Raw genomic sequence first — 21,849 nt, 5'->3', positions numbered from 1 at the left:
TTAACCTCATCACTCCACCGCAGAAAGTTAGCTATCCAAAATAAAGCTTAAAGAATATGAGCATCCACATTACAATCCACCTTGGAAAAACAGACTATTTGAAGGAAGACAAATTCAAATTGAAACTGTGGTTTCCAGAGCAATTTATTCATTAAAATCTATTCACTATGCCACCAACAGTTCTTCTGTGTGCACTGTGCTGATAAATAGACACTGAGAGAATTTAACAAGTTCATCATTTAATAAGTCTGAATTCACTTTCATCACATGGTATTGTACATGGTCATCTGTTGAAACAGATTTTATAACAGATCTCAGTTTAAAAAAGTCATAGATAATGTAAGTTCTGTATAAATTGGTGGATAGTAAGTTAGTTCCTTGGTTTCGACTTACAAGCCTCAACTTCACCGCAGAATAAAGAGTGTAGGCCAAAGAATGCATAATCGGTCACTCGTATAGAACAGTATTGTTTCTATAATTTGGAGCTTTCTGAACGGGCGGGTTCAGGCCTGATGCAACTGTAAAAAGATTACTTAATGAATAGACTATATGGAAATTGTACAAAATGTTATTAATTTTAATTAACAGCTTAAACTGCACTATGTTACCAATTGCTATTCAAACTCAAAAACCTGGTTTTAAATCCTCAAGAGGATACACACCATACCACCTGGTGCTTGGGGGTTTGTTAATACATATTTCAACAAAAACTTTGGCTTTAGGAAAGAGTCATAAACATTTAAAATAATGGCTTTAATCATCATTTTAAGTATACGGTAGAGGAAAGTGTGCTTTAATTAAATATACATTTATGCCAGTGATGCTGGCAAGGTCGAAAGTTGTTCCTAATGTTGATAGCTATAAAAACCAGTTTGTACATGACAAGACAATGAGAGAAATAAGCAATCCCTTTGAAACAAAGTCTTAAAATTAAAAAAAAAAATTTTCACAGTGGTTTGTATCAACAGTATGCATTTTATTACAATAACATGTACAGATCGAGCACCCTAGGGCTCTCATCATGGCCTAGAGAAAACGAGCATTTACATTATTTATTGGTTGTACTGAATTAAAAAAAAAAAGTCAATTGTACACTTACCCCTTAGACAGGATAAACTGCCCTGGGTGTAAAGATTTAACACCATCATTAAAATTGTTTGGGAAAAAAAAAAAAAAGAGAGAATGAAAAAACAAAACATTTTTTCTTGGGAGGGAAGTCTTTCATTTGCTGTTATAACCAGCAAATGCTATTCATTAACTGAAAAATGGAAGGGAGGGCCCCACAAACACACTATGTGAGCAAGCTGACCAATACACAGTACAGTTTTAAAAATGAAGGCTATATACGATATGTTACAAGTCCCGACTAGGCAGTGTCAAAATGACATCTATTTCTTTGCTTGCTTTGTAATCATACCCCTTGGAGGTGTTACAGGTCTCGTGGCATTTGGCTTCTTTTTCTCTGCAGGCTTTAAAATCTGAAAAGATTAAAAAGACAGGGCATTTTAGGAAATAGACTCAACCCCAAATCTTAAGATTCCTTAAATCTCATTCACATTTTTTTATTCAGAAAGGTTTTGACTTTAAAACTGCCCCAACAGCATGTTAACATGAACCAAGCTGACAAGTAAATATTTTGGTAATACATGCAATGATGAATAGATAAAAGATAATCTGGACAGATTATTTGCTTTGGGAAGAAAAAAATGACAATTTTCTAAAGTCACACCTTTATAGTAATATAAGGCTAACCCTTCTGACATAAGGAGAGGAAGTACTATAGAATGGTGTTTCTCCAACCCCTATGGCATCCTCTCAAGTCTTCGTAAGTTCTCCCTAATAACTGGTGTAAAAAAAAATGTTGGCCCTGGGCCCTGGCCAGTTGGCTCAGTGGTAGAGCGTCGGCCTGGCGTGCAGGGGACCGGGTTCGATTCCCGACCAGGGCACATAGGAGAGGTGCCCATTTGCTTCTCCACCCACACCCCCCTTCCTCTCTGTCTCTCTCTTCCCCTCCCGCAGCCAAGGCTCCATTGGAGCAAAGATGGCCCGGGTGCTAGGGATGGCTCCTTGGCCTCTGCCCCAGGCGCTAGAGTGAGTGGCTCTGGTCGCGGCACAGCGACGCCCCGGAGGGGCAGAGCATCGCCCCCTGGTGGGCAGAGCTTCACCCCTGGTGGGCGTGCTGGGTGGATCCAGGTCGGGCGCATGCGGGAGTCTGTCTGACTGTCTCTCCCCGTTTCCAGCTTCAGAAAAATACAAAAAAAAAAAAAAAAAAAAAAAAAAAAAAAGTTGGCCCTGGCCAGTTGGCTCAGTGGTAGAGAGTCGGCCTGGCGGGCAGGAGTCCTGGGCTCGATTTCCGGCCAGGGCACATAGGAGAAGCGCCCATCTGCTTCTCCACCCCTCCCCCTCTCCTTCCTCTCTGTCTCTCTCTTCCCCTCTCACAGCCAAGGCTCCATTGGAGCAGAGTTGGCCCGAGCACTGAGGATGGCTCTATGGCCTCTGCCTGAGGCGCTAGAATGGCTCTGGTTGCAACAGAGCGTCGCCCCCTGGTGGGCATGCCGGGTGGATCCCGTCGGGCGCATGTGGGAGTCTGCCTGCCTCCCCGTTTCCAACTTCAGAAAAATACACACACACACACAAATGTTTTAATCCATTTAACTGATGACTGCCACATGACTTCACTGGCTCTATCATGTTTATGATCAGGCTAGCTTGAAGTTGTTCAAGTTTGACTGAGTGAGTAAGAAAAAGACTGAGAAACAGACTTTACTTCACATAAATGATGCTTTTGTGCTAAGTGAAGACCGAATGATGTCACAGTGAATCAAGAGAAGCTTAGCAGATACTACAAAGTGGTGGGAGAACTGAGTCATCACAGCACATCTGGCACATGGCAGTTAGGACATCTGCACATGCAACAGACGATTTAATTTGAGCTGAACATTACATTGACACTGCGGTTTTAGACTTGTAACAAAGGAGCCATAAGCAGGAAGAGCTAAGATATTCTCTTTTTAACCTATTTAAATAATGCCAAAAGTTAAATTTGAAACTTGGGGAAAATTCCATGATAATTTTTTCCTTTGAAACGGGTCTACTCACTACTGAACTAGAATAAACAATGGTTATGGGGAAATAAAAATTTAGTCTACTTAACATAAATAAACAGCAGGCAGAAAGCAGCAATTATTTTTTTCCTCACTAATATCCAGATAATAAAAAGAAACAAAGTTGAAAACATCCTCTACCTGAAAAGAGCACATTAGTGTTTCATCCACACTCATCATGGCACCAGCATTGTCAAATTCTCCACAATAATTGGGTGCAGAAAACAGAGTGACTAATTGCCTCTTTGCAAAAAATTCATATCCATCTTCAACCACCTTGAAGAGAAAATGTTTTTAGTATAATTAAGTGCCAATTTTAGGCGAGTAAAACTACTCTTCAGTTTCCCACAGAGCCTGATACCCTGACAGGTCAACTTCCAGAGCCATTTTGTATGAACAAGTAATACCTACCCACCAAAATCAACAAGGAGAATCTGTGCTCACACATATGCTCTTAAGTGTACATGCAAAATTCAAAATCAATACCTGATGAGCTCTACATATAAGATCCAGATCATGCTTATGAAGAAATTTTGCAACCACTTCTGCACCAAATGTGAAGGACACTCCTCTGTCGTTTTCACCCCAGCCTAAGACATCTTTATCGGGGTCAGACCACAAAAGATCACAAAGAAGACCTTGATCTGGTACATCAGTTGGTCGCATAATTCGCCGAATCTGCTCCATAGATTGAAGATCTGGTGATAAACCTATTAAATAAGAATTAGAAGAAAACTTTAAAACAGTTCTATTTGTCTACAGAGAGACTCAATGACTAACACAAAGGCTTAAATAAATCGTGGGTATTTTTTCTTGCCCTGGCTGGTTAGCTCAGCTGGTTGGAGTGCTGTACTGACATACCAAGGTTGCAGGTTCAATCCCTAGCCAGGGCACATACAAGAGTCAACCAATGGGCCCTGGCCGGTTGGCTCAGTGGCAGAGCGTCAGCCTGGCGTGCAGAAGTCCCGGGTTTCATTACCGGCCAGGGCACACAGGAGAAGCGCCCATCTGCTTCTCCACCCCTCCCCCTCTCCTTCCTCTCTGTCTCTCTCTTCCCCTCCCACAGCCGAGGCTCCACTGGAGCAAAGATGGCCCGGGCACTGGGGATGGCTCCTCGGCCTCTGCCCCAGGCGCTAGAGTGGCTCTGGTTGCAACAGAGCGACCCCCGGAGGGGCAGAGCGTCGCCCCCTGGTGGGCGTGCCAGGTGGATCCTGGTGCATGTGAGAGTCTGTCTGACTGTCTCTCCCCGTTTCCAGCTTCAGAAAAAAAAAAAAAAAAAGTCAACCAATGAAGGCATAAATGAGTGGAGCAAAAACATGGATATTTCTCCCCTGTCCCCATTCCTCTCTCTGTAAAATAAAAATCTTGTGGGTATGTTTTCTTAGTAAGCACTGGAATTTGTTAGATGCACTAATCTGTGGGCACAGTATAGTTAAAACAGTATATGGAGACAGTTACTTCAACATATACAGCCCTATGAAATTAAAATTCAGTGATTTAAAACTATTCCTTCACTCCTCCAAGAGCCCCCCCACTTATGACAATAATGAACACTATAGATTCTAGATTGTATTACTGACCATTTGTAATGATTGAGCATAGACGCCACAGATGCTCAGGGGTGATGTAGCTTTCCAGGAAAACAGTGCTATTCAAGGACCATCAAATTGATCAGACCCACTCAGATGCAGTGGACTCTCATCTGGGTTTAAAGATACATGTCCTTGACTGATGCCGAGGCTAAGGTCCCATGTGCAAAACCCTGTGGTTGCTGGCTTGAGCACGGGGTCAATGGCTCAGCAGGAGCTCCCCCACCCCAGCCTGGTCAAGGCATGTATGAGAAGCAAGGCATGTATGAGAAGCATGAACAACCAAAGTGCCACAACTACAAGTTGATGCTTTTCATCTCTCCCTTCCTTCCTGTCTGTCTCTCTTCCAAAACAAACAAAAAAAACAACATACACACACAAATTAATTAATTTTCTGGCCATAGATGAAAAGAAATTCTCTTTGCAATCACTGTTTTAGTTACATTACACAAAGTATATCCACCTAGCAACATTATACAAAGCATAACCACTGAGCAAAACAAAATAACTTTTTTTTTCCTGAAATGAGAAGCGGGTGAGAGGCAGACAGACTCCCGCATGTGCCTGGCCAGGATCCACCCGGCATGCCCACCAGGGAGCACTGCTTGGCCCATCTAGGGTGCTGCTCCACTGCAACGGGAGCCATTCTAGTACTTGAGGCGGAGGCCATGGAACCATCCTCAGCACCCGGGCCAACCTTGCTCCAATGGAGCCTTGGCTGTGGGAGGGGAAGAGAGAGACAGAGAAAAAGGAAAGGGGGAAGAGTGGAGAAGCAGGGAGGCACTTCTGTGTGCCCTAGCCGGGAACCAAACCTGGGACTTCCACATGCTGGGCCGATGCTCTACCGCTGAGTTAACTGGCCAGGGCACAAAGCAAAATAACTTTTAAAATCCAGATCAGAAAAAATTCTGAAAGAAGAGGACCAAAGCCAGACCAAGGGAAAGTCTATTCACATTTTCAGTATTCTCAAAGATCTACAGTACAATATATTAATTGCTGTGTGTTTTATACTCAAAAGTACTTTCTGCTGTTTTCAAATCAAACTGTTACAGAGCCTAGAAATGCCTGTAACCAATCAACTGCTTACTTCACACCTCTATCCAAATGATCCTGGCCTGACCTGTGGTGGCTCAGTGGATAGTGTCGACCTGGAACACTGAGGTCGCCTGTTTGAAACCCCAAGCTTGCCCAGTCAAGGCACATATGGGAGTTGATGCTTCCTGCTCCTCCCCCCTTCTCTCTCTTTCTCCTTACTAAAATAAATTAAAAAAAATATATCAAGGTATCCAAATGACCCTGGATGTACCAATGTGGACCCTTGATCAGTTAAGAGTTAACTGACAGAAGTCATCTCAATAACTCATAAATGTCAAAGTATATATAACCTTTAGAATTTGATCAAAAACCCTACACTGCCCTGGCTGGTTGGCTCAGTGGTAGAGCGTCAGCCTGGCATACAGGAGTCCCGGGTTCGATTCCCGGCCAGGGCACACAGGAGAAGTGCCCACCTGCTTCTCCACCCCTCCCCCTCTCCTTCCAGTCTCTCTCCTCCCCTCCTGCAGCTGAGGCTCCATTGGAGCAAAGTTTGTCCAGGCGCTGAGGATGGCTCTGTGGCCTCTGCCTCAGGTGCTAGAATGGCTCTGGTTGCAACAGAGCAACACCCCAGATGGGCGGAGCATCGCCCCCTGGTGGGTATGCCGGGTGGATCCCGGTCAGGCACATGTAGGAGTCTGTCTGGCTGCCTCCCCGTTTCCAACTTCAGAAAAATACAAAACAAACAAACAAAAAAACCCCCTACACTTCTTTTGAGAACTACTACCAGCCCACATACCTCCATGACAGCAAAATATTTTCTCATCCACGATGGCTGCTATCGGTAAACAGTTAAAGCAGTCTGTGAAAGTTTTCCACAGTTTAATGTTGTATCTTCTTTTACCTGTGAAAATTTTAGGATGGTTAAAAAGAGACTGGTGATCTATAGATTCATTCTCTCAGCATATTTTCCCCCAAAGCAAAGTTCTGATTAACTTTTAAATAAACAAAAACTAAGCTTTTATTAAAAATCCCCTAAAAGGGGTTAGAAATAGATATACAGGGGTGGGCAAAAAAGAGTTTACAGTTGTAAGTACATAAAAGTTTATTTAGTTCTTGTATTATTAATTATTGTATTATTTTCCATACAAACTATAAACCTACTTTTGCCCACTCCTGTTTTTAATACTTGGAGATGTCTGATCTACAAAAGCAACAATTTACATTTTTACACAAAACATTTTAAAAGTCTACAGAAGTTTGAAATCAGAATTTCAGATATAATAATCAAGGATTACCATTAAACCCCAATAATCATTTGGTAGCACAAATTGTTGGGAATCTGGTCTGTTTTGTCCAATTTCAACCTACAGGTAGCTCCTACTTCTTTATTTTTTTATTTTTTTTATTTTTCTGAAGCTAGAAACAGGGAGAGACAGTCAGTCTCCCGCATGCGCCCGACCGGGATCCACCCGGCACGCCCACCAGGGGGCGACGCTCTGCGGTGACCAGAGCCACTCTAGCGCCTGGGGCAGAGGCTAAGGAGCCATCCCCAGCGCCTGGGCCATCTTTGCTCCAATGGAGCCTCGGCTGCGGGAGGGGAAGAGAGAGACAGAGAGGAAGGAGAGGGGGAGGGGTGGAGAAGCAGATGGGCGCTTCTCCTGTGTGCCCTGGCCAGGAATCGAACCCGGGACTTCTGCATGCCAGGCTGACACTCTACCACTGAGCCAACCGGCCAGGGCCAGTAGCTCCTACTTCTAAAGGCAATTATGCACAACTTACTCATGTGCCATTAGCATCCTCCTTCCGAGGAAATCTCTGAGAGTTAACACCCCTCTAGTTCACACTACCCTCAACAACCTAGGGTACCAGGTAATTCCTGGCCTCTAAATACTCTAGTAGGAGGTGCGGCTTAGGGAGGTGTCACAGACTGCTTACTACAGACAGGTATGACAAGCTATCAATGAACAACTAAAGTGAAGCAATGATGCTTCTCACTCCCCCCACCTCTTCTCTCTATATAATCAATAAGCAAAATCTTAAATAGAAAAAAAGGAATCTTATTTCTGTTGATTTTTAACTCAACCTGTACCTTCAACTGAACAATCCCAAATGTGTCATAAAATAAAATTTTTTTGTTTTTGTTTTTTTGTATTTTTCTGAAGCTGGAAACAGGGAGAGACAGTCAGACAGACTCCCGCATGCACCCGACCGGGATCCACCCGGCACGCCCACCAGGGGCGACGCTCTGCCCCTCTGGGGCGTCGCTCTGCCGCGACCAGAGCCACTCTAGCGCCTGGGGCAGAGGCCAAGGAGCCATACCCAGCGCCCGGGCCATCTTTGCTCCAATGGAGCCTTGGCTGCAGGAGGGGAAGAGAGAGACAGAGAGGAAGGGGGGGTGTGGAGAAGCAAATGGGTGCTTCTCCTATGTGCCCTGGCCGGGAATCGAACCCGGGTCTCCCGCACGCCAGGCCGACGCTCTACCGCTGAGCCAACCGGCCAGGGCCAAAATAAACAATTTTTTAAAACAATTTTTCTTTCTTCTGTAAGCACATTTTAGAATAGTAACTGCTACTTTTCCTGGGTACAGATGTGACAGAGGGAAAAAGCTATGACATTACAAATTTCAAAAAGCATATTGCTCACAAAAATTAGGGGATATTTCAAAGAGTATGAAGCAATTTAAAAAAGCATTTGATTTTTTTTATTAAACAAGAACATCAGAAAAGCAAATAACAAGTCAAAGAGAGTTGTTTGATTATGTAAATGAGATGCAAAACCAACTTATTTCATCTGTGAAAATGCACTATACTAAAAGCTGAAAGTACTGGAGTATCTGCACATTCCCTGAACCCCTAATTTTTGTGAGCAGTGTAATTATTTGTACATTGCAAGATTCCAATTACATGAAATGTCTAGAAAAGGTGTATCTACAGAGACAAAAAGTATATTAGTGCTTGCCTTATGGTGATGGTTGCACAACTATAAATGATACACAAATAAATTTTACGAAATGAAATTATATCTCAATAAAGCTGTTATAAACTAAACTATTTGGACAGGTTCTCAGAATTGTACTAAGAACTGTTATCTGTGACTATCTACAATCATCTTAAAGAAACCATGACCTCCTAATCTAATCACTGCAGCACCAGAATTGAGGGCAGCAGCGTTATTTTTCTATCCCCTAAAAGAAAAACCCAAGATAAAAACAAGTTAATGAAAGAGAAAATAAGAGATTATAACATGGCATCTATACCCTCACAAATCCTAACAGAACTATATCAATTTATGACCAAGTAACCCTTTAGATAAAAGTACTTACATTCATCATAAAATCCATAAATTCTATTGATACTGGCACATTCATGGTTTCCTCTGAGAAGGAAGAAGTTCTCAGGGTATTTGATTTTGTACGCCAGTAAGAGGCAGATAGTTTCCAGCGACTGCTTCCCCCTGTCCACATAGTCCCCAAGAAACAGGTAGTTGCTTTCTGGCGGGAAACCACCGTATTCAAAAAGTCGAAGCAAATCATAGTATTGCCCATGGATATCACCTAGAAGAAAGGATTTTGTTACACAGTGTTTTCACACTTGTAGTTAATTAACAAAGCTTTGGAAATAAAGTCTTTAAACATTCACTGCATAGTGGTAGTGCCCTCTAATAATGAAGAGTTAAATTGGACAGCTAACACTAATTTCCAATCTTCTATCTTATTAGTTCAATTGAGCTTAATAAAAATTTTAAGTGTTATGTGTATGTCCAGAATCTTACCAAAAACTCAACTAATTAAGAATTTACTTTGTGGAAAGGATTATTAATGCCTAGGCACGCCTTCCTGTCAAGGAACAAGGTTTTCCTTTCAGGTTGACGATCAGTATCAGATTTCTGACAGCTCAGTCTCCGGGTACTGTGTCAGCAGAACGGCGGCACTTCTATGTAGTAAGTCCCAGTCCCGGTGAATAAAGAGACACCCATCCACCGATGTATTCAGCCTTCAATTCCCCTTCACAGATAATGGCCAAGAGCATTTACTTTAAAAATGTGCATACTGGCCCTGGCCAGTTGGGTCAGTGGTAGAGCGTCAGCCTGGTGTGCAGGAGTCCCGGGTTCGATTCCCGGCCAGGGCACATAGGAGAAGTGCCCATCTGCTTCTCCACCCCTCCCCCTCCCTCTCCTTTCTTTCTGTCTCTCTCTTCCCCTCCCGCAGCCAAGGCTCCATAGGAGCAGAGTTGGCCTGGGCACTGGGGATGGCTCTATGGCCTCTGCTTCAGGCGCTAGAATGGCTCTGGTTGCAACAGAGCAATGCCCCAGATAGGTAGAGCACTGCCCTCTGGTGGGCATGCCGGGTAGATCCCGGTTGGGCGCATGTGGGAGTCTGTCTGACTGCCTCCCTGTTTCCCATTTCAGAAAAATACACACACACACACACACACACACACACAAAATGTGCATACAGGCTTTATCAGTATAGTTAAATATGCTAGAAGAATAAAGCATTACTCAGATCAAGTTTAGCTTTACTATAGATTACCTGCTATCATGTAGAAAGAGAAAATATAAAACAGCGCCAAAATTTTTAGGTATAACGAGTTCCACTTTAAGCTTAAATGTAATTCCTATATATGCATATATGGAATTCAGACCTTTTCTTAGCTCTTTATTCTGTTTCATTTCTTTCCTTTTACAATGTTTATACTCCTTCCACAAAGTAATTTTTAGAAAATTTGGAGCACATCTAAGCAAACTAAGCCCATTAGAAGTATTGATTCTAAAGCTACAATTACTTAACAATTAATTCCAGGTTATTCATAAGTAGTGAACACTAATCCAAGGTCACTATATATCCTCAATATATATATTTGTCAATCAATCCCAATCATGTAACCAAAATAAGCGGTAGTGTGCCAAAACTTACCACATATTTTGAGTGGTGCTTCAAGTTCTAGTAGGATAGGCTGACTGAGAAAGATCTCTCGGGATTTTAAGCACAGTCCTCTGATTTCATTCTCCTGTAGCTGGACATTCTTACCAGGCTTGGACCCTCTCACTGTCGAGGAGAAAAAACCCAATTAGTCAGTCATAATACAATTTAATGTAAAAATTAAAAATACTGGAACAGATATAAATTTAATACAAAGAGGAGGGAAAAACACAGTTTATTAGATTTTGGCTGGCTTTATTTTCAGGACATTTACAGAGAATATGGTTTTAGCGCCTAATTAGAATCTTAACTCTTACACAGGGTATCAGAGAGTATTTAGCTGCCATCTTCTATACCAAGTTAAGATGTGTTCAGGACACTGTGTATGAGAACTGTTAGGAAGGTCCTTCCCCCTTTTACTGCTTGCTGAAATCAGGCTCCCTACAGCTTGAGACCCAAGTTCTGCTTCCAAGCCACACAATCAGCCTAGTTTACCTACAGCCTGCCCAACATGCCAGGTTTTCCCTCCTGTCTTGTCTTCTTTTCTCCAGCCTCATACATAAATTAGTATTGGTACAGCAGGAGATTTTAGAGATTGTCACATTACTGAGCTAGTTCTAAAAATTTCTTGTTTTAAAATGTGAGACTGGCCCTGACTGGAAAGCTTGGTGGGTTGGAGCATCGCCCCAAAAGCGCAGAGGTTGCCAGTTCAATTCCCAGGTCAGGGCACATACAGGAACAGATCCGTGTTCCTCTTTCCCTCTCCCTCTCTCCCTTCCTCTCTTGGTAAAGTCAGTAAAAAAACTAAAAAAAAAAAAAAAAAAAAGTGAGATGGGAACTGCTCAGATCCTCTCCTCCAAATCAGTGTTTTTCAAAGGACTACAGGCATCTCAAGGGCCCCAGATTTATCTATGAAAAAATTTAAGTGTTTCACTTCAATAAAACACACTGTAGGCCCTTATATGTATATAGCAGTGCAATTTCTGGGCTTGCAATTTAAAATACAATCATACCTCTAGAGAGCAAAGGATGTCAAACTGTGCTGTAAGAAAGGTTTCCCAGTAATTGGAACAGATAAAATGTGAGAAAAGGGAGAAAGAAGTCATGGCACAGCACCGGATGTCCTAAACTCACAAGTACCCACTTCAGAGCACTCTGAGTTCTACTCACTATCAAAATGAAGCACAAGATTCCCTCTAGCCTTATAATAGTTCATTTATCAGCTGGTAGGTAGTAGTAGGAAATGAAATTTTGATGTAATTCCAATTGTAATAGATTAGACAGATTAAACAGCACTGAATCGCTCAATTTACCTTAACTTTCCAGTTAAGGATGGGCCTGCTTGCTCACAGGATCTGGTTAAATATGAGGATTGATCACCATCCTCAATTTGTAACCAAATTTTTAATGCTTGGCCTGACCTGCGGTGGCGCAGTGAATAAATCGATAACCTGGAATGCTAAGGTCGCCGGTTCAAAACCCTGGGCTTGCCCGGTGAAGGCACATAACCAGAAGCAACTACAAGTTGATGCTTCCTGCTCTCCCCCCTCCCTCTTTCTTTCTGCTTTCTCTCCTCTTTCTAAAAATCAATTAAATTAAAAACAAAAGAAAAACAAACAAGTCCTAATACTTGTACAAAATATTTATGAAAGCAGGTATTCTCTGAATTAGAACTGATGTGAAAACCCAGGACCAGGCTAAATATAGAACATATGCCCCCATCTTTCTACCATCAAACCCAATAAAAAGTGACTTAGTTTCAGCAAAACCACAAAATCCATTAGATTAAATCAATGTTGCTAACTTAAATTGTATTGGTTTTGGAGGCTTTGTTTATATTCAGATTATAAAATCATTTGGCCTAATAGCCAAGTAAGAGCAATAGGTTTAACTAGTTTGTATCTAGTTTTGTTCTGTAACTACATAAGTGACATTACAGAGTAATAAAAATTATAAGCAAAATATCCCTGATGTTTGATAAAGAGGCCCTGGCCAGTGGCTCAGTGGATAGTGTCAGCCTGGCATATAGACATCCTGGGTTCAATTCCTGTCAGGGCACACAAAAGAAGCAACCATCTGATTCTCCCCCTCCCTCTGCCCCTTCCCCTCCCATAGCCAGTGGCTCTGGTTGGTTCAAACGAGGCCCTGGGTGCTGAGGATAGCTGTCAGTGCTCAACAGCCTCAGGCACTAGAAATAGCTCAGTACTCAAGCATCAGGCCCAGATGGGGTTGCCAGGTAGATCCTGGTGGGGGCACATGCAGGAGTAGCCTCACTATCTCCTCTCCTCTCACTTACACTATCCACAGGCAAAGCCATCCTTCAGCCTGAATAGTGACTGGAACCCTGAATTTTTTCTGAAGAAACAAGTTTTGAGCAAAAATGAAACTGTACATTTTTTTTTAAGTAAAAGATAATTAACAAGAAAAGGACAACAGGGGAAGGATCAAACAACGTGAAACACACAAAGAAAATGTTAAGAGGGAGTGATGGATTGGGAGTCAGAAGCCCCAAGTTTCTGTATTGGTTCTATAGCCCTGGGCAAATCACCACTTTAAACCTCAAAATATGTAACTGAACTAAATGACTGGCAAGTCTCTCATCAAAATATTGCAATTAACAGGAAAGCACATTCATGATAATCACTGAGGGATGCAGATAACAAAACAGCTACTAAAGCAACAAAAAATGGGTTTTCCACAATAATTTTCCCCCCTCTAAACACTCCCTCATTCACTGGTGAGAAAAATCAGTAATTTTAAAACAAGTCAACCAGAACCTTGTGCAGACTGCCCAGCAGAAAATTTTATTTTTGGCGTGAATGGAACTCCTAGAAGCTTCTGGTTTCAACCTGAATTGTCTTCAGCACAGTCCCACATTTGAGAATAGTCTTTCAGGAGAATATGTAAAAACTGACGTACATCTATTAGAATGCAGACTATACTTTTTATATGAATGGTATCCTAGCAAATCAATGCCATCATATGAAATCAGGGTTGCAATAAGAATTTTATTGGGCCTGACCAGGCGGTGGAACAGTGGATAGAGTGTCAGACTGGGATGCGGAAGACCCAGGTTCAAGACCCTGAGGTCTCCAGTTTGAGCGCGGGCTCATCTGGTTTGAGCAAAGCTCACCAGCTTGGACCCAAGGTCGCTGGCTTGAGCAAGGGCTTACTTGATCTGCTGAAGGCCCACCCGTGGTCAAGGCACATATGAGAAAGCAATCAATGAACAACTAAGGTGTCACAATGAAAAACTGATGATTGATGCTTCTCATCTTTCTCTGCTCCTGTCTCTCTTTCTCTGTATAAAAAAAAAAAAAATATTGGTTTTGGAGGCTTCTCCCTAACACCTTTAGATGTAGCTTTTAATAGTTTTGGTTCTCTTATTCTATTTATCTTGAGTGGACATGCACAGAGATTAGTAAAAAAAAATACTATTAATAATTAAAAATTATTTAAAAAATTGTTTTCCTTTAAGTGAAAAGCGGAAAGGCAGAGAGCCAGACTCCCACATGCTCCCCAACTGGGATCCACGTGGAAAGCCCACTAGGGGGTGATGCTCTGCCTGTCTGGGGTCCTTGCTCTGTTGCTTAGCAACTGAGCTTTTAGCACCTGAAGCAAGCTATGGAGCCATCCTAAGCATCTGGGGCCAACTTGCTCCAATCGAACCATGGCTGTGGGAGGGGGAAGGAAAAGAGAGAGAGAGAGAAGGGGGAAGGAGAAGGAAGAGAGAGAGAGAAGGGGGGATAAGAAGGAAGAGAAAGAGAGAGAGAAGGGGGGATAAGAAGGAAGAGAGAGAGAGAAGGAGGGAGAAGGAAGAGAGAAAAGGGGAGGAGAGAGAGAGAGAGAGAGAGAGAGAGAAGGGGGCGAGCAGGAAGCATCACCTCACAGTAGTTGATTGTTGTATATGCCTTGACCTGGAAAGCCCAGGGTTTTGAACCAACCTCAGTGTTTCAGACTGGTGTTTTATCTACTGTGCCAACACAGGTCAGGCTTAAAAATTATTCTTAATGTGGAGTTCCCCCAGAACAAATCAGTATATTTTACATTTGAAGAATACTGCTCATTAAAAACAACATAGCCCCAAAGCTTTTTAAATTCCCTACAATTAGCTCAAGGAATAAAATTATAAAAATAGAAATTCTGCTAAACTATCTTCTACCAACTGGCAAATGTCTGTTCATCCTTCAAGACTGCTTAACTATTACTTCACCTGAAAAGTCTCTCCTATCCATCTATTCTCTTCACAAGCCTGCTTTGTGCTTCTGTTTTGTTTGTTTGTTTTTTGTATTTTTCTGAAGCTGGAAACCGGGGAGAGACAGTCAGACAGACTCCCGCATGTGCCCGACCGGATCCACCCGGCATGCCCACCAGGGGGCAACGCTCTGCCCCTCAGGGGCGTCGCTCTGTTGCCACCAGAGCCACTCCAGTGCCTGGGGTAGAGGCCAAGGAGCCATCCAGAGCGCCCGGACCATCTTTGCTCCAATGGAGCCTCGCTGCGGGAGGGGAAGAGAGAGACAGAGAGGAAGGAGAGGGGGAGGGGTGGAGAAGCAGATGGGCGCTTCTCCTGTGTGCCCTGGCAGGGAATCGAACCCGGGACTTCTGCACGCCAGGCCGACACTCTACCACTGAGCCAACCGGCCAGGGCCTGCTTTGTGCTTCTGAAATGCTCTCAACAGCCAGTTGTACCCTGCATACAGCACAGGTAAATCGCAGGTTTATTTTTACCTATTCATCTAGACCCCCTGGTAGAACGCAAACCCTAAGAACACACCACTTGCTCTTCAGGGTACATGCTCATGGCCAGTATACTGAGCATTTGCTGCATTAATGAAGTCTGGATAAATCTGGAAGCACTGTTGATTTGTAGCATTAGAATTACTACAAATGTGCATTCCAGACTACACTTTTTTCCTATCAGGCTTCATTGGAGTCTTTTCCTAGCTGTGAAAATACAAGATTACTCTTAAATTTCAAGTTGAAGATAATGTGTCTAACAGAAGATCAAGATCTCAAAATGAGTTTTGGCACTCCAGGCGAACACTATAGATATTTCTTAAAAAACGACCAAATCAACCAATGTCCATCAAATAGAAGTACTTATTAGTTGTAGTTAACATTTGCCGAGCATTCCCCACATTTGGGTACTGTGCTAAGGGGCTTTACACCTCCATTTAACCCTCAACAATCCTTTGAGGTTAGGCACCATCTCTTCTCCATGTGACAGACTGGAAGAGATTCATGAGTTGGTCCAGGATCACAGAGCCTGTAGAAGGACACCAGGCTCAGATGGACTCTAGGGCTAGTGATGCTTACTTTGGAGGATGGTATCATCCTCCAAAGAAAGAATTTATTCTTCATTAAACTTCCAAACCAAAGGAGTTTTCATAGAACTAAAACTCCAATATATAGTCATTGCTCCCTAAAGAAATAATAGATATGGGATACAAAAATGTAATGTATCCTATAAATGGAAGGCATTAAATAAGAACTAGATCGTGTAATCTGTTAAGACTATCAACAATTATTTACCATGCTCCAAATGCTCAGCAAAACAGTTGCTGGGCACCTGACCCTGGCAACAGGCAAGATAAGAGCCTTGTCCTTTTTCTTAAGAAGCTTCCATTCTAGTGGAGGACACAGAAAGTAAGATGAACTGAGTAAGTGGAGATTGTTGTGAGTGTTATAACTAGAATTACCCCTCCACAAAAACGATAAAAGTTCACCTTAAGGACATCTTGAATATGTCTATTTTATCGCTGTCAGCTAGAAAGAAAAATACAAACAGTACAGCTCTATTCAATAAACATCAGTCAACACTCATTTTGAGACTTAAAGACCACACTGTGCTGTGTATGATGCAAGAAACCTACACAAATAGAAGCTTAGGTGGGAAATTCAAGGTTTGTCACCTCAGGATAGCTTCCTAAGTAGCAGTTCAAATGGCATATATATCAAGTTATTTCAATGGAATTGTCAACGGAATCCAAAATATTCCAACAAATAAAAATTCCATTCTCAAGATGTAATGTTCCTCATAAATCAAGGTGCTAGGCATATCATGGAAATAAAACCAGTAAGCACTGTGAACTTGAATATTTTAATGTTATTCATCTTGGACCTTTCACATGACTACTACTAAGTAAAAGCTTTTCTTTATCTGGCCAGAAATGCTGATTCAGAAAAATGTATTATGGCTGTTATCAACAAAGGTTGTTCTGCACAAACATATCTATTTATCTGGCAAATCACCGAATGGTGATAAACTTCCTCAAAATTTTATTGAAAACTTGATAAAAACTTTGAAATAATAAAAGAATGTTATTGGTGGTAATCTGCAATGACAGCTTTCTCCCACAAGCAACACTAACTTTTTTGGCAGCCCAGCAACAAGCAAAGCAGAGCGGAAAAACGATGGAAGGAAAGTTAAGATGACACTGGGATTATTTTTTTGTTTGTTTTTTTTGTTTTCTTTTACAGAGACAGAGAGAGAATCAGAGAGAGGGATAGACAGGGACAGGCAGACAGGAACGGAGAGAGATGAGAAGCATCAATCATTAGTTTTTCATTGCGCATTGCAACACCTTAGTTGTTCATTGATTGCTTTCTCATATGTGCCTTGACCGCGGGCCTTCAGCAGACAGAGTAGTCCCTTGTTGGAGCCAGCGACCTTGGGTCCAAGCTGGTGGGCTTTTGCTCAAACCAGATGAGCCTGTGATCAAGCTGGCGACCTCGGGGTCTCGAACCTGGGTCCTCTGCATCCCAGTCCGACGCTCTTTCCACTGCGCCACTGCCTGGTCAGGCTGACACTGGGATTATTTATGAGGCTGAAAAAGTGTTCTTTTGCCCCTCAATTGTTTGGAAAGGTCATTATTAAAGGAACAAAACACACACACACACACACACACACACACACACACACACACACGGCACCAGCTGAGAGATGCTGAATGTGGCAAAAGTAGATTTACAGTTGTTCCTGTGGAAAATACAACAGTGAGTAACTTTCACACACAACTGTAATCCTACGTTTGCCCCACCCTGTGATGAAGTTTAAAACCCAAGATTGGCACAACTAGTATACAGATAAACCAAGAGATTTTGCTGTTTTAAGATAATGCTATTGGCCCTGGCCGGTTGGTTCAGTGGTAGAGCGTCGGCCTGGCATGAGGGGGACCCGGGTTTGATTCCCGGCCAGGGCACATAGGAGAAGCACCCATTTGCTTCTCCACCCCCCCTCCTTTCTCTTTGTCTCTCTCTTCCCCTCCCGCAGCCAAGGCTCCATTGGAACAAAGATGGCCCGGGAGCTGGGGATGGCTCCTTGGCCTCTGCCCCAGGCGCTAGAGTGGCTCCGGTCAAGGCAGAGCATTGCCCCTGGTGGGCGTGCCAGGTGGATCCCAGTCCGGGGCATGCAGGAGTCTGTCTGACTGTCTCTCCCCGTTTCCAGCTTCAGAAAAATACAAAAAAAAAAAAAAAAGATAATGCTATTAAAGTAGGCAGAAATCTTAAGAATATGTCACACAGCCTGGTCTGTGATGGCACAGTGGATAGAGCACCAGGTCTGGAACGCTGAGGTCGCCAGTTCGAAACCCTGGGCTTACCAGATCAAGGGCACACATAACAAGCAGCCAATGAACAGCTAGCATGAAGCAATTACTTCTCATTCCCACCTCTGTGGAATCGTTAAAAAAAAAAAAAAAAAAAAGAATATGCCACACACATTCATTTCAGTGACAGGATAACCTTGCAATATTTGACAAAGGTGTCATTAGGAAAGATTACTTTTGTTTTTCTTGGGCAGCATTTTAAGAACATTTTTTGCCGTTATGTTTGTCCTTTATTATCTTCAGGACCAGGGATGTTATCTTTTTAGCACCAGAATGTAAACATCTTTCCTATTACACCAAAAAGTTAAACACATAGGTTACATAATCATAGAGTTTCACAGTGTCTGTCTTCAGATGAACTCTTACACATCAGAAAATTAAATTAGTAAGCACTTTCCAAGAGCGAGGCCAGAGGTCATATTTAAATCACTAAAGCATGCCAGGCACTTGCACAGAGCCTGGCACAGTATTGCAGTTCGACAACAGGCATCTTCAGAGCAAACACACTTCCTGCAGACCGTGATGTGAAAATAAGGTACAACTGCCAGCTATACTGGAGAAAAGCCCGGTCCTGAGTAAGGCCCCGTGCAAAATAACCAAGTCTCACTTCTCTCCAACACAGTAGGAATAGCAGACCAAATCAGCCAGCTTACTTTCTCTTAATCCCCCAAATTTTACTGTGCACTTATTAAAGTAACCTAACATTAGTTATACGAAGGCGTAGCAACCTTCAAGTTTTATTATCAGCAAGGCAGCTTGGATAAAAGCTTCCAAGATGCGTTGCACAAGTGATACTTTGCTTCAAGAGAAACCAACAGCACAGAAATGTAAAGCCGATGTGACTAAATATCCAAACCAGTATGTTTTTCTTAAACAAGACTTCACTTTTGAGTTGTTTTTAGTACCATCACCAAGCTACTTCCCAACTAGGTTGGACAGCCCTCTATCTTAAAAGACAATTCTGAACACAAAACTAACACTGCCTTCATTTTCAGATATACTTAAATCTGAATACAAACATTTTCTAACTTGGACATATATTCTCGATGCATTATCAGTTTCTTTCCCGAGGGGGAAAAAATTAAATTGTGCAGCTAGCCCATTCCTTAGGCATTAAAATGCACTACTTTATATTAATTTCTGGGCAACCCAGTACTTACAGTTAACTAGACTTAACTATCCTTGAAATTGTTTCTAATCCAAAAATTTTTAAATTTCCTGTTTCCTCGGTGATATAAAACCCAGCTTAATCTAGCTATATGTCCCTAAAGATGTGCAGAATTTAAAATTTTTAAATGAAAATAGGAAGTTCCTATGGCAAACTGTTTTAATACATTTCTTACCCACTGCTGCCTCATAGAAATCTAAAAACTGTATTAACTTGTATTTAAAGTATTATTTATTTCTTACAATAAATGCCAGGTATTAAATGAATGGCAAGATTTTCACCTACAAATAGTAGCAATATTTCAAGAACATGTCAGAAACTCATTCAGTGGGTTTTTCCTTTTCTTGTAAGGAAGTAAAAAAGGAAAAAAAACCCAAAAAACTCCAGACAGATTATTTTCAGGAGTTCCATTTCATTGACTTAATTTAAAAGATCTGCAAACCCAGAGCTGTCCACATGCTCTCACGCTATCTCAGCATTTATGGCCTAACAATATTTAGGACAATATAAAAGCAAAAAAAGTTAAAAGTCAAGTCAAATCTACCCAGTGCCCAAATCAAGAAAGGGATTCGTTCTTCCAAAGTTTCGAGTCCGACGTGAGAATTAGTAGACCGGCTCTGGAATCCGATGGGGCGTAAGGGACAGTTCACTTCTGCGTCCCTCTTTAAAATCCCAACTTCTGGCATCTCCCACATCAATTATCAATCAATTCCCAGAAAGCTCACGAGTCTTGGGTCAGCCGACATGAAAGATTTTAACCTTCCCTTAACCACTGGACCTCTCTTTCCTTCATACACAGGATTAGTTGAATGAGGTCCAGCTCCTGACTGCCTCTTAACTGTGTGACCTTGGTAAAGTGACTTCACCTCTCTGTGCCTTAGTTTGCTCTGGAAAAACAGGAGAAAATAAGAGCACCTACCTCGCAAGTTTGTTGGGGGCATTAAATCTTTGTAAAGGGCTCAAAAAATGTTCCTAAGGCACACAGTAAGCGCCTTAGGAGCGCCGGCTATCATGACTGTAATTTATTCGATAAACGCGAAGCGTTCAACACGGAGCCTAGCACATTGGAAAATCGTTTAACAGTCATCGTCGCTGGTCTCAAGTTCACAAGCACGTTCAGAAAAGAGCGCAGAGACAACTTAAAAAGAGTATTTGGGAAAGCAGGAGGTGGGTTCCAGAGATGCTCGAACATTGGTCACTAAGTAACAAGCAATGGGCCCCCCGATCCCAGCCTCACAAAAAGATAATAAAAATTAGCAAGATGGAAAGAAGCTCTAAACTCGGTGGAACCCACAACCCATCAAATCACTTTCCGAGAGGACGAGTTACCAGAAAGTAGGAAACATGCCTGCAAGGTTGGACTGGGGCCCCCAAACCTCTCCTCCAAAGACTGGTCCGGTGTGTGGGGAGCAAGAGGGTACGGACCGGAAACGCGGGGGTGGGGAGCAGAGTTTTCTAATTTCAAGGCCAGGAGTAAGGCTGCACGCTCGTGCAATGAATGAGCGGAGCCAGGAGGCTCTGCGGGCTGGGCCGAGCGCGGGACCTCCGAGAGCCTTCCTCCGCAGCAGCCCCCGACCCGAGTGCCAACTCGCGGGCTCACTCCCCTCGGCCGTTGCAAGCCCCACCGCCTCCCAACTCTACTCCCTTCCGGCTTCCCCTGGAGCCGCCCGCTTTCCTTCAGCCCACCCGCCGCCCCGTTCACCTTCGAGCAGCCGTTGGATGATGCTGTCGATGTTGAGTTTATCTATATCCGCCATCGCCTTCCCACCGCCAACCCTCCCGCAGCGGCGCCGCCGGCGGCTAGCGCCGGGGACTCACGCCTCCTTTCCCACCCCACGAGCACAGAGGCGGCGGTGGCAGCGGCTATGGCAGCAGCCCCGGCGGGTCCCCCCGACCGCCCCGTTCCCTGCTTCCTCCTTCTCTGCCCACTGGAACCACGAGAACAAAATGGCCGCCGACTCCTTAGCCAGCCTCGGGCGGTGCACGGATGCGCGCGGGGGAGTGCAGCGGCTTGGCCGGGACTTCTTTATAAGCCTTAGGGTGCGCTGGGGGGAGGCGGGGTCTGGACAAAAAGGGGCGGGGACAGAGCGCGGGAGGGGGAGGAGACAGTTGAGAGTATCTGCCACAGCGAGGGATCCTTCCGCCAAATGAGCAGAGCAAATAGGCCCCCTGCCGGGAACCGGAGTTGCAAAGTTGCACGCGCGGGAGTTGGGGGGAAGATAAGCCGTGCAAAGGAGAATTGCGGTCTACGCGGGAGGCTGTTCATTGAGGCTAGATGTTTGTAGACCTGCTGCTATGTGGATGGCCAGCGAGAGATTTCTGGGTCCCGGAATTTACCCCTTCAGATAAACCTGGGATAGAGGTGAAGAAGTGTGGGAAAAACAGTTGTGTTAGGCTTGTTCCCTGGTTTACCGGCTGCAAGCAG

General features: G+C 43.3%; 1 protein-coding gene across 1 annotated transcript; it reads right to left on the bottom strand.

Annotated features, from left to right (window-relative positions):
• Positions 1–222: 222 nt before the first annotated feature.
• On the bottom strand, positions 223–21,412 carry PPP1CC (protein phosphatase 1 catalytic subunit gamma). Its single transcript, XM_066260591.1, has 8 exons — positions 21,127–21,412; positions 10,644–10,775; positions 9,051–9,281; positions 6,525–6,629; positions 3,591–3,814; positions 3,246–3,380; positions 1,418–1,478; positions 223–518 (listed from the first exon to the last, which is right to left on the bottom strand). Exons 1-8 carry the CDS (start codon positions 21,179–21,181, stop codon positions 448–450), a joined length of 1,014 nt encoding a protein of 337 aa, XP_066116688.1. The 5' UTR covers positions 21,182–21,412; the 3' UTR covers positions 223–447.
• Positions 21,413–21,849: the final 437 nt, after the last annotated feature.

The sequence above is a fragment of the Saccopteryx bilineata genome, chromosome 2 (genome assembly GCF_036850765.1).
Source record: "Saccopteryx bilineata isolate mSacBil1 chromosome 2, mSacBil1_pri_phased_curated, whole genome shotgun sequence".
Lineage (NCBI taxonomy): Eukaryota > Metazoa > Chordata > Mammalia > Chiroptera > Emballonuridae > Saccopteryx > Saccopteryx bilineata.
This window is presented reverse-complemented; position numbering and strand designations above follow the sequence as displayed.